Source organism: Pongo abelii, chromosome 5 (genome assembly GCF_028885655.2).
Source record: "Pongo abelii isolate AG06213 chromosome 5, NHGRI_mPonAbe1-v2.0_pri, whole genome shotgun sequence".
NCBI lineage: Eukaryota > Metazoa > Chordata > Mammalia > Primates > Hominidae > Pongo > Pongo abelii.
In genome coordinates, this window is record NC_071990.2 from 154,047,262 (window position 1) to 154,060,941 (window position 13,680).

At 38.1% G+C, this 13,680-nt stretch overlaps 1 protein-coding gene and 1 pseudogene across 5 annotated transcripts in view; one reads left to right on the forward strand and one right to left on the reverse strand.

The window, feature by feature from the left end:
* SYNE1 (spectrin repeat containing nuclear envelope protein 1) overlaps positions 1-13,680 on the reverse strand; it is a 512,392-nt gene that overhangs the window by 279,451 nt on the left and 219,261 nt on the right. For all 5 annotated transcript variants that reach the window (XM_054558331.2, XM_054558330.2, XM_054558328.2 and 2 more), the window contains 6 exons: positions 12,980-13,159; positions 9,215-9,365; positions 8,730-8,888; positions 6,701-6,883; positions 3,903-4,004; positions 861-1,064 (listed from right to left, as the gene is read on the reverse strand). In XM_054558331.2, coding sequence (XP_054414306.2) covers positions 861-1,064; positions 3,903-4,004; positions 6,701-6,883; positions 8,730-8,888; positions 9,215-9,365; positions 12,980-13,159 — 979 coding nt within the window. The remainder of the gene's footprint in view (positions 1-860; positions 1,065-3,902; positions 4,005-6,700; positions 6,884-8,729; positions 8,889-9,214; positions 9,366-12,979; positions 13,160-13,680) is intronic.
* Positions 9,900-10,019, forward strand: LOC112134098 (5S ribosomal RNA; annotated as a pseudogene).

The window sequence follows — 13,680 nt, forward strand, 5'->3', positions numbered from 1 at the left end:
GAGAGAACAAATTGCATCTGTTGAAAAGTCAGCTCAATGCTTGTCCTTTACAGATAGCTAATTAGGAATGTTGTCTATTAATATGGATAGAAAACATGAAAATGGGCCAGGTGTGGTTGCTCACACCTGTAATCCAAACACTTTGGGAGGCTGAGGCTGGTGGATCACTTGAGGTCAGGAGTTCGAGACCAGCCTGGCCAACATGATGAAACCCCATCTCTACTAAAAATACAAAACTTAGCTGGGCATGGTGGTGGGTGCCTGTAGTCCCAACTACTGGGGAGGCTGTGGTAGGAGAATCACTTGAACCTGGGAGGGGAGGTTGCAGTGAGCCCAGATTGTGCCACTGCATTCCAGCCTGGGTGACAGAGCAAGACTCCATCTCAAAAAATAAAAATAAAAAAATAGAAAACATGGAAATAGAATGTTTTCTCAACTTCTTCTTTTTCAAAAAATATACATTCTCTGGATGAAAGCAGTCACAGTGACCAATAAATATAATTAAGTGATGAAAAACTATTGGATACTCAAGTTGGAAAATTTGTGGAAGTCAAATAGTTCTTCCACAGGCTCCACCCTTTTATAAAAAAGAAAAAAATCTTTGAACAAGCATAGACTATGAGCAGGCGCTATAGCAACACATGCTTTCTATTTTCAAGGTACTCATTTTTTATTTCTGAACACCTGCATTCAGTTCTTCACGTGTTGCTTACTTTGCTGTGTTCAATGTCATAAATAAGTTGGTCTGGTGTTCATATGGGTAACTGAGAGCAGAGGTTATATTTTTTATTATAGTCACCACAAAACAGAACTACTATCACCATTTGAATGGAAGCACTTCATGATAGTTTATTACCTACCTTGACTTTTTTCAATCCTTCACAAGTCTCAGTTTGGGCACAGTTCATCAACGATTCTTCCACTTTTGTGAGCCATGTTGTTATGTCATTAATAAACTTCTCCACTTGCGTACTTTGAGCAGTGAAATCCTTCAGGGTTCCTTTTGCTACTTCAGTTATTTCTTTGGCATGCTCCAGTTTCTGCCTTAAGTCTGCTTCTATAAACTAAATATCAAGCAAGATTTCATCAATATTTCTGAAGACAAGAAGAATACTCATTCAGTAGAAATTCTGTTCATGTGCAGCTTAATTGTCAAAGCCACACAAGTCTCATCATGCAAGCCAGCTCCAATGTTAACACGCCTTTCCAAGAAGGAAAATCAGTGGACACAGTTGCCAAATGTATGAAGTGATGGGCAAATAGAAAGAGGAAGGATTGTGTTAACACTGGGTGGGAGAGTGGCAGCTCTAACTGAGGTTCCAGGGAAGATGTGAGAGGGCATTCTGAAAGCAGAGCTAGACCTACGCAGAATTCCCAGGTGGTGACCAAAAATCTGCTCTTGATTCTCCCTGGAAACACCCATTGTCTGCTCAGATGTAACACTATCTGGGACAAACATCACTGTAGGATTTTATCATAAACCAATTTTATTTTTGTCCCCACTGTTGCTTTAAAATATTGAGTGGGGCTAGTTATTCTCTTTTCCCCGGATGATATAGCTCAGGAGGGTTGACTACTATGGCCCCCTAGTTAGTCAAAGGACATATAGTCACTATACATTGAAAAACAGTCTCAATTCCACAAGTCAAACATCCTGGCCTATTTGGTAATGAAAACTTTGAACTTAACTTAAATTGAAGGCTTTTATTCTTACCCCCACCTCAGATCTGCTGGGAGCAGGAGACCCACAGTGTGGAAGGGAATAAATGTCTTTCTTTCTCTTTCTTCATTTTATTTCTATTCTGCCACCCTGTGTAAGGCTTCTTTCTCCTATAGGCTTGGACTGGCAGGAGGCGGGTGAGGCGTTCTGACTCACTGGATGGGCATCTGTGCCCTCTAGGCCAGGCAAGGTTTAGCATTCATTCCTCCTCCCATAGGCCTTGGTCTTGTGTTTTTCTGACTTTTTTCATGCTTGGACTTCCCAGTGGAGTTCCCTAGACACGACAGTGCACTGTTCTTTGGCTCTTTACTTTCTCATTCCTCAGCCTGGAGGCCTTTCTTTAACTTCTCATTGCTAAGGTCTGTTTATCCTCCAGATAGCCTTCTTAGGCCACCTATAATATCCTCATATGGTGGTCTCTTCCTTTCTTTTCCTCTCCTGGTTCATATTTGGGCCAGAGTGACCTCTGGCATTTACCTCCAACTAACTTTGAGGTGCAGGAGCCCACAAGCCATCATTTATCCTTTGGCAAATATAGCAGCAGTTAGCTAGCCTGTCTGTCACTTTTAGGATTCTTGGGGGGATAGAGATGAGACTCCCATGCCTGCCAAATGCAGGGGACAAATATCCTGTCTCCAGGTGACACTGCTGGAACCCTTCTGCCTTGAGGTAAGGTAAGCCACCCCCTCACCTCTTCCTTGAGTATACATAGGGGTGCATGTATGTGCACACGTGTGTGTGTGTGAGAGAGAGAGAGACAGAGAGAGAGAGAGAAACAGAGAGAGAGAGAAAAGGAGAGAGAGAGAGAAAGGAAGAAAGAGAAGACTAGAGTACACCAATAACTCTCTGAAGATCCTGCCTCAACTCTGCAAAAGTCCAACTGTTAACCATTGATATCCCCAACACAGGTGGCACGCATAAGGACTGTTTTATCTTTTTTGTATATGGATAGCACCTCCCTTGTGTCTTCTTATTTCACATGAAACTTCTAGCATTCCTGTGCATGTATATCATCCCCAATGGTACTGCTAAACAAGCAGTCTCAGGTCAGAGCAAAAGCACAACTGATCAACTAGATTGATTGCCTGGCCCAAAGCAGCAAATCAAAGAGAAGGCACAAGAAGAAGAAAGGAAATGTAGAGAAAATCAACAGAAGCAGCAACACATACGGAAGCTAAAGGGATGCAGCAGAATCCTGAGCCTGAAGCCAGTGGTGGGGCTGGCAGCCAAAAGAGACCCACCATGCTGGATGCTTCCAGGGCTTGGGCACTGAAGTAGCCCAGGTGTCCTGACCAGTGCTGATCTACCCTGGCCTGCTTCATGGTTCCCATGGATTTGTGCCATCTGAAGGGCCGTGAAGGGAGGTTTATAGTGGTGATCCCTCTAAACCCAGTTATTGAGTAACAGCATTAGGAAAATATCAATAAGAACATCAACATTCATAAGAAGGGTTTCTAGGCTGGGCGCAGTGGTTCACACCTGTAATCCCAGCACTTTGGGAGGCCAAGGCAGGCAGATTGCATGAGCTCAGGAGTACAAGACCAGCCTTGGCAACATGGCAAAACCTCCTGTCTACAAAAAAATTAAAAAATTAGCTTGCTGTGGTGGCACGTGCCTGTAGTCTCAGCTACCAGGGAGGCTGAGGTGGGAGGACTGCTTGAGCTTTGGAGGCAGAGGTTGCAGTGAGCCGAGATTGCACCACTGCACTCCAGCCTGGGTGACAGAGTGAGACCCTGTCTCAATAAACAAACAACCAACATCAAAAACACCAAAAAAAGAGGGGGTTCTGTTCCTGTCTAGACGTGAAATGGTCCATAAGGCAACTTGGCTGATAATGCTTCCGAAATTCAGTAGGCAAAAAAAGAACTACCCTTATTATAATATTCGAGTTGGAAATATGCTATTAATACTGGCCCAAGGAATGCGAAAATATATTAATAGTTTGACCCATGTCTGATACGATCCACATGTTTGCTTGGAATTATGGTGATGATGATAACATTGAGGACATATAAAGGAGATATATATATATATCCACATATAAAGAATATATATATCTCTCCACATATAAAGGATGTATACACACACACACACACACACAGAGAGAGAGAGACAGAAAGTCTAGTATATGGTAGTTATTACAAAATGGATGGAAGTCTAGTAGTTATTACAAAATGCTTACCTGAAGGTCTGGTGGTGTTTCTAGATTTTTAGTTAATTCTTTCAGATCATTAACTTTGGAATGCAGTTCTTCCAATCTCAATGCTTTGTTTTTAACTTCAGACTGCCAAAAGGGAAGAAGCATAACTAATCAAAAACACTGACATGCTATATTTGGCATTTAATAATTTCAAGGAGAGCTAACTTTGTCAAAATATCCCAACTTTAAGCCAGTGTAAAAAAAAAATCTGTTTCATTTTTCTGAGGGCTGTTATGATGTACAAACATGGAAAATGTTACAATTAATGTTCACTGGGAATGTGAAGGAGTGTGCAGAACTTTGTTTTTCTCCACTCCTTTATATTAGGAAAAAAAACCTCCTGGAAAAAAATTAAACACTGACCCAAAGTCTTGAGTCAGCGGGGATTTTCAATAGGCTAACTGTCATTTATTCATTAACTTTAATATTACTGGTTACTATGGCAGCATGAAACTCTTGAAGAAGCATTTCAAAGCAAGTACACATCAGGAGTGTCTAGTTATTACAGACTATGTGTAATATGAACAAATCATTTCAAATAAAAATTTAAAGGATATTAAAGCAGAAACAGATTCATTAAGAAATTGATACATAATATTTTGCCTTTTTTTTGCACCAACAGTAACATAAAGAAGAGGAAAGAATGATCAAAGAATTATCAAACAAATGAGATGCTTGTAAACTTCATTAGTTATCTGAAGCCACAAAGGGGCATTTAATAAACCATTCCTCTCAAAAATGGTATTTTGGTGCTTTGTGGACACTAGCAAACCTCCTGATGCCTTCAATTCAGAAGGGAATTTCCTTACTAGAAGACATGATGAGCTGTCAGGCCCCCTGGCTTTCTCCAGAAGCTGGCCAGGCAACTGAGGAATCTCCCTACTTATCTACACTCGCTATACTGCAGCGGGAATGGCCCTGTGGGCACTGGGCTGAATCTGCTTCCCTGATTTTATTAGCTACTGTGTCACACGGACAGTGGGTAACATAAAGAACCCATCTTTGTGAGTGACTGAACCTGGTCATATCTAATGTGTCTCAGAAGCATATTGAATCATTGGATTTCTGAGGTCAATAGTAGTTGATTACTTTAACAACTCCTTCTCAACCTCCCACAAAGAGCCCTGATTTGTAGCATTTACCACCATGGTAAGCTACAACATGACGTCACAGCACATGGAGTTGAAGACATACACAGCAGTACATTGTTCTAAATTATTTCAACCATGATACAATAGATGTCAATAACTCAAAGGCCTAGGTAACAATAGTGATATGTAGAAGAGTAATGGAAAGTGGTATGTTTTTAGTTGTCATTACCTTTGTATTCAATGGAACTTATTTTGTAAATTTGTTTACAATTTAAGGTTTAATAATGGTTGTTTTTAACACTGGCTCGCAAAATTCCTGAACATTTGACAACTGACTTTTGCAAGCTGGTATAAGCTGGATCCAGCGCAGGTCACTTTGGAGCTGTAATGTTAGTTTAGCACCAGAGATAACAGCTGAGGACACTGCGGTATCCATCACCCCTGCCTGTACTTTTAGTCTGGATAATTTTTTTCTCCTTCTAATTGCCCTCAGAGATTGGAATTAGATAATAAAACATTTAGAATGTTTTTTGGATCAAAGACAAATAAGTTAGGTAATACAATCCATTCATGTATATTTTTCTGGACCAAGTCACTATCTCCTTACTCTATTTCTCTTTACCCTACTCCACTTTTATCATAGCCCAGTAACTACTTGATATTTTATATATAATATATATTGTAACATAAATAATGTAAATTCCACGAGGGTAGGACTTTCTGTTTTTCTATTATATTTTCAATGTCTAAAACAATGCCTGACATGTCTTAGGTGCTTATTAAAAATTTGAAGAATGATTAACAAATGATTGCAAGAAATAGGAATAAAAAGTTTAAAGTGAATGGGTGACTAGAACTTTAAAAGGTCAGGGACTCTTTGTGGAAGCCTGTGACCCTCCAATCTTCAATTTTCTTCCATTTTTGAAAAGGAAGTGGAAGAACCCACTACCTGGCATAATAAGAAAACATGGTAAGGACTCAGTGAGCAGTTTGGGATTTTTTTGAATAAGGAAAAATAGGTACTAAATATTACTAAATTACAAACACTTCCAATTTGATTTTTAAGTAGAAGGATGCCATATCCTCCGAAGAATGGGAACAATTAACTTTTACTTTTCTACTAATGCTTTAAAGAGCCCTAAATAAACATAGATAAAAATGCAAAAAAAAAAACCCTTTTATTCATAACCTGTTCAAATTAAATAGCAAAAGATAGTTAAGAGTTCTCTAACACTCTTCTATGTCTCTAAAAAGAAGAATAAGGTCTGGAACAGTGGCTCACACCTGTAATCTCAGCACTTCAGGAGGCTGAGGTGGGCAGATCACCTGAGGTCAAGAGTTCAAGACCAGCCTGACCAACATGGTGAAATCCCATCTCTACTAAAAATGTAAAAATGAGCCAGGCCTGGTGGCGCATGCCTGTAATCCCAGCTACTCGGGAGGCTGAGGCAGGAGAATCGCTTGAACCCAGGAGGTGGACGTTGCAGTGAGCCGAGATCTGGAGCACCACTGCACTCCAATCTGGGCGACAGAGCAAAACTTTGCCTCAAATAATAATAATATAATAATAAAATAAAAAATAAAAGTTAAAAGAAGAATAAACTTTTAAGAAAGACTTTTTTTTTCTTTTTTTTTCATATTCTGGTCAACAATATGCCACCAGCTCCCATATGTCAACAGTCAATTTACCTCAAATTCTTTAAGCAGTTCTTCAGCTCTGAGGCGGTTATCCAGGTTGCTGATGTTTTCTGCCATCTGTGGAACAGAGTTGTTTGACCATCCCTCAATCTCATCTCTACTTGAGAGTACATCATCCCAAATGGACAGGCTTACTCTCAGCCTATCCATGTTTTCTTCAAGTTTCTCTGATACCTAGGAGAGAAACAGAAGCCGTGGCACTCATTGCCAGAGGCATAAGATGATCATACCCCAACCAGAGTACCAATGCTTCTTTTATCAGAAAAGTATATTCTGACTGACAAACAGAGTTTCACAAAAATTACTGTAATCTAATAAGTGCACCCAACTCATGTAAATGCTAACCAATACATAGATTGCTTCTGTCACTGGGAGAGTTGTTTGAATTTCTGAGACATTGCATTTTCATTTGTAAATTGGGATACTAACAACAACAGGTCCATTGGAATCTACTGTAACTCACTATAAGGTTGAATTCTACAGGACAAAGGTCCATCAAGAACAGTGTTGTATTTATTTTTGAAAGTATTAACAATAAGCATTTTTATTTGTAATGCTGAGGTATAATTAGCATTAATTAGATTCAAACATATTTATAACATAATGCATATGAAAGCAATCAATTTTGCACATTAAAATAAAATAGTATTGTTTATCACTCTTCCTATAATGATATGCACTAAAATCCCAAAAGCTATAAATAAAAAAGAAATAGCATGCTAAAAAAAAATAAAAGAATGTTCTTTTTTTTTGAGACAGAGTCTCACTCTGTTTCCTAGGCTGGAGTGCAGTGGTGTGATCTCAGCTCACTGCAACCTCTGCCTCCCGGGTTCCAGCAATTCTCCCACCTCAGCCTCCACAGTAGCTAGGATTACAGGCGCTCACCACCACGCCTGGCTAATTTTTTGTATTTTTAGTAGAGATGGGGTTTCACCATGTTAGCCAGGCTGGTCTCAAGCTCCTGACCTGAAGTGATCTGCCCACCTCGGTCTCCCAAAGTGCTGGGATTACAGGTGTGAGCCACCACACCCAGCCAAAGAATGTTCTTTTAAAAGTGGAAGCATGTAGGGTTTTCTGCAGTCCCCAAATTATTTTCTTATATTACACAAATACCAAAGTCTAACTGGTAAATTTAGCTTAAGTAGGGGAACCACTGTACTTCTGAAACTAGATTTTGATAGAAGGAGGGCAACAGAATCATTGAATTTTTTAGCTGGAAGGTAACGTAAAATATTTATGGCTTGATATGTAGAGTTCCAGAAAAATCAAGTGACTTGTTCTGTGGTCATGTAGCTAGTAAGTGACAGAACAAGAACTAAAACCCAAAGATGTAAATTACAAGTGCAATGTTTTCCAATGCAAAATTACAGCCTTATTACTTAAAATTATTATATGTTATGGGTTAATATTCTATAGAATGCTTATAAATTCTTCTTTTTTATCTATAATTTCATAGTTTGGGAAAGAAAAACATTCAGAGTTATAATTTGTTATGACTAAGGCTATCAAGTGAAATTTCCAAAAGTCTGAGAATAAGTTTTTACAAAGCAGATACATATTTTATTATTTCTAAACTTTATGTGAGCACGGTTTTTCCTCAGACTCTCATTTCGCATTTAGTACTAAATGTTAAAAGTAAAATTGGTTTGGGTGCGGTGGCTCATACATGTAATCCCAGCACCTTGGGAAGCCAAGGCAGGCAGATCTCCTGAGGTCAGGAGTTTGAGACCAGCCTGACCAACATGGAGAAACCCCATCTCTACTAAAAATACAAAATTAGCTGGGCATGGTGGCACATGCCTGTAATCCCAGCTACTCTCGGGGGCTGAGGCAGAGGTTGCTGTGAGTTGAGATTGCGCCATTGCACTCCAGCCTGGGCAACAAGAGTGAAACTCCGTCTCCAAAAACAAACAAACAAAAAAAAGTGAAATTCACATTCTGGAATAATGCTTTGCCCAAAAATTTGATTGGGGAATGTGAATATTTAAACGGTTCACAGAATCCCAGGTGATTATCTTACATCCAGCCATTTGTCCACGGTGCTCTCCATGTCTGTTTTCACCAAGCTGAAATCACTACTGTGAATTTTTTTCAGCTCGGATAACAAGTGTTTTCCTTTGCTGGTAAAGTTATCCAAATCTTTCTGTTTGTAATTCATTTTGTTCTTGGCAGTTTCATGCTGTGGATAAATGATTTCTTAATTAATAAAATAGTCAGTGATAAGTCATGAGTTTAAAACCATTTGCCTCTAAGAAATTTAATTCATAATTGACCTTATGCAGAAATTAGTGATATTAATTAACTATATGAATATATATAACACAATTTTCTTGAATTGCTAGAATCCTAGAATGTCAGCATTCCTAGGGGAAAAAAAGTTGAGCTCGTTAGCATGAATTATCCACATCTAAGTATACTGATAGGAATTGTGCAGATAACTGCTTTATGAGTAAAAACCAGATCTACTAAAGCAGAATACCAACATAAACACATTTTGAATTTTACCTTGGAAAAAGCCCATTTAAGATCCTCCTGATCTTTTATGGTAGTTCTGGTTACAATCACACTGCTGGCATTTTCTAAGACTTTAGATACAGCTGATTTCAGGTTCTGATATTCTCTCATTAAGTCAATAAGTCCACAGCACTGACCCTGACTGTAACGATTAAAGAAAATATATTATTTGGTGTCATGTATCAGGAAAAGGGAGAGTTCCCTACAATTGGACTTGATGCTTCACTACGTAAAGGTATTAATACTCAAAGACAGATTCCTACATACTGTCCTCAAACTAGTGCTGCTGGTTAATCCTACTTACTCCAATGTCCAAAATATTCTCCATGAATGAGGTATGCACACAACCATTGAAGCAAAATCTATGAACTCAATGACAAAGAAGCAATATATGTTCTTGCCAACTCAAACTTACATAGATGAGCCACCCAAATATATATTTTTTAATTGTCTTTTTCCATGTTGTTTTAATTATTTCATAATGGCATATGTTGCGGGAAAGAAGACAACAATAAAACAAAACATAGCCCAAAACTAACAAATAAAAAGATTACTCAGTAATTAAAGTATATATCAGATTATCTCTTCCATCTCAATGTAATAAATTCTCATTGGATATGACTACCCTGAAGACTGTCAAAAGGAGAAGATAGCTGTTGTTTATAAAAATAAGGTGGTCTACAATCATATCACCCTGAATGCACCTGATCTCATTTGATCTTGTGAAGGTAAGCAGGGTCCAGCCTGGTTAGTACTTGGATGGGAGACCCTCTGGGAATATTGGAAGCTGTAGGCTTTTTTTTTTTTTTTAACACACACAGACACACACACACACAAACACACACAAACAAACAAACGGCTGGGCGCCATGGATCACACCTGTAATCCTAGCACTTTGCGAGGCCAAGGCAGGCTGATCACTGGAGGCCAGGAGTTCGAAACCAGCCTGGTCAACAGGGCAAAACATCATCTCTACTAAAAACGCAAAAATCAGCCTGGCTTGGTGGTGCATGCCTGCTACTTAGGAGGCTGAGGTATGGGAAAGGCTTGAACTTAGGTGGTAGAGGTTGCAGTGAGCCAAGATTACACCACTGTGCTCCAGCCTGGGCGATAGAGGGAGACTGTCTCATAAAAGAAACAACAACAAAAGAATAAAATGCCTTTGAGCAAGCAAGTTTACATCTAGAGATTTTCCAAAGAAATAAAATTACGTGCACTAAGATTTAGGTAAAGTGATATTCTTCACACCATTATTTGTAATAGGAGAAAATATAGAAATAACCAAAATGTTAAAAACAGGTCAATAATTAAATAAATCTGGATACATTCTTATGATAGGACACTGAGCAATCTCTAAGAAATCACAATGTAGGATAATGTTTAATAATATGGAATAAAGTTTGCACAACATGATTCAATTTAAAATGCCTACAGTAATAGTCTACATTATATAATGTGCTCCAAATTTTGTTTAATAGGCCTTTGTACCTGATGTAAAGTATATGTTGAGGGTCACTTTTTTAAATGCATATGAATTTCCAATTGTTCTAGTACCATTTATTGAAAACATTACTCTTTCTCCACCAAACTTTCTTTAAATCTTTGTCAAAACAATTGACTGTATATGTCTGGGTCTATTTCTGGACTGTGTTCCACTCGTTTATATGTTTATCCTTCAGCCTGTACCACACTGAAACTAGCTAGTATAAGTCATCCAATCCTTTTTCATTTGTTATTTATTTATTTACTTACTTACTTATTTATTTTAGGTACCAGAGCTGCCAGCAAAGTCCTCCAATTCTTTTTGAAAACTGTACTGGCTATTCTAGTAGGTCTTGTGCTTTTATGTATACATTTTTAAATCATCTTGTCAATTTCTACAAAAATTCTGTGGGCATTTTGATTGGGATTGTATTGATATAAAAAAGATCTGAATAACAAAAAAAACACGCAAATTGGCCAACTTGAATATTTAAAAAGATATACAGATTGCAAATAACTTATCAAAATATGCTCAACGTCAGTCATCAGGGATATACAAATTAAAAACAAAATGTGCCAATTCTGAGCACAATGCCTATGAGTTAGTTAGTCCTGCTCCACGAAGAGCAGTTAAAGACACACATACACACACACACACACACAGAGATGGCTCTATACATCTAGTAGAATGTCAAACAAGCAAATAAACAAAAGCGTCACAATACCAAGTGTTAGAAATTATGTGGAGCAACTGGAAATCTTACACATGACTGGTGTGAGTGCAAAATGGTACAACTACTTTGAAAAATAGTTTGGCAGGTCTTATAAAGTTAAACATATATTTTGCTATACAATCCAGAGTCTCACTTTTAGATTATTTACCCAAATGAAATAAAAACTAATGTACATGCAAAAACTTGAATGTGAATGTTTATAAATACTTTTATTTATAATTGTCCAAACTGGAAAGAACCCAATTGTCCATCGACTAGTAAATGAATAAACTGTAGTACACCCATTCAGTGGAATATTCAGCTATAAAAAATGAATGAACTGGCCGGGCGCGGTGGCTCATGCCTGTAATCCCAGCACTTTGGGAGGCCGAGGCGGGTGGATCACGAGGTCAGGAGATCGAGACCATCCTGGCTAACATGGTGAAACCCCCATCTCTACTAAAAATACAAAAAATTAGCTGGGTGTGGTGGCGGGCGCCTGTTATCCCAGCTACTTGGGAGGCTGAGGCAGGAGAATGGCGTGAACCTGGGAGGTGGAGCTTGCAGTGACCAGAGATAGCGCTACTGTACTCCAGCCTGGGTGACAGAGTGAGACTCCATCTCGAAAAAAAAAAAAAAAAAAAAATGAACGAACTATTGACACACACAATGACATATGTTGTGCTAAATAAAAGAAGCCAGGTCACATTCTATGTGATTTTGTTTATAAATGATTCTAAGAAAAGACAAAACCATAGATGTGGAAAACTGATTCCTGGTTGCCAGGGGGCTAAGGGCAAAGGGAAGAGATAAGGCCATTTTTAGGTGGTAAAACTTTCATTGTGAAATTTAACAGTTACACAACTGTAAAAATTTGTCAAAACTGATAGCATTGCATATGAAAAAAAGTAAATTTTAGTGTGTTTAAATTATGCCTCAATTACAAACAAGTACAACAAAACCAAAAAAATAGAAAATTAAAAGTTAAGCTGTCATGGTAGCACTTCATAACTGTTGACAACTCCTGCATTACGCATTGAATTTCACATGTAATTTTTTTTTTTTTTTTTTTTTTTTTGAGAAGGAGTCTTGCTCTGTCTTCTAGCCTGGAATGCCGTGGCGCGATCTCGGCTCACTGCAACCTATACCTCCAGGGTTCAAGTGATTCTCCTGCCTTGGGCTCCCAAGTAGCTGGCGTTACAGGCACCCTCTACCACACTCGGTAAATTTTTGTATTTTTAGTAGAGATGGGATTTCACTATGTTGGCCAGGATGGTCTTGAACTCCTGACCTCAGGTGATTCACCCGCCTTGGCCTCCCAAAGTGCTGGGATTACAGGCTTGAGCCACCGTGTCTGGCCTATAATTGTTATCTCAGAGCAACATTCTCAATAAAGTTCTGTAGAAATTAGTAAATTTTCGATGTTATGAAAGTGACACAGGATACCTAAAATGGTAAAAGATATTTAACCACTGATCACATCAGCACAAAACAGGCAATGTCCCAATGTCACAAAATAAGTGGGAAGCTAAAAACAAGAACTGGGTGGGTTTTGACTTACTTTTCATGAATTAGTCTTTTGGTATCATCCCAGGTGACCTCTAAGCGGTTTATCTCCCTGTCAACTTCAGGTGCAAAAGCTACGTCTTTCTGGGCAATTTGCTTGGCTTTGTCTTTCAACCAACATAGTTCATGCTCATGAGAATTCAATTCATCTTCTAGCTGATTAAACACTCTTAACCTGTGAATTAAAATGTTATTTTCCTATTAATTTACTAAAGGTAGTAAATGAATATTTCTTCTCCATAAGTATATGATGAGTCCATAAAGCACTCATTCAGACAGCTAGAAAAACTTTTAACACAGAAATTAAATTAATGTTTATCAATGAATAAATTTACTTTTAAAGTTAATTTTGCAAAATAACTCAGACTGTATCTCAGAAAACATTGAAAGTCGTTCTTACTACTCACCATCAATCTTCTACTAAGTTTGTATTTTCTTTCTACTTTGCTTTGATGGTATAAGATTTTCAAAACTAAGGCTGATCTCATAGGCTAACTAGGTAAATACTTATTGTAAAATCATTTGTAAGAAATGTTTCTGGGCCATGAGGTTCAATCTATGTAAATAATAGTGTTTAAGGATTACAGTTGTTTCAATCAATATCAAATTAGCTTTACTGAGCTCTGCAAAATATATATATATATATATTTTAAACTTAAATTACCTACCTTGTTGAAAAGATTACCATAAGGAAAT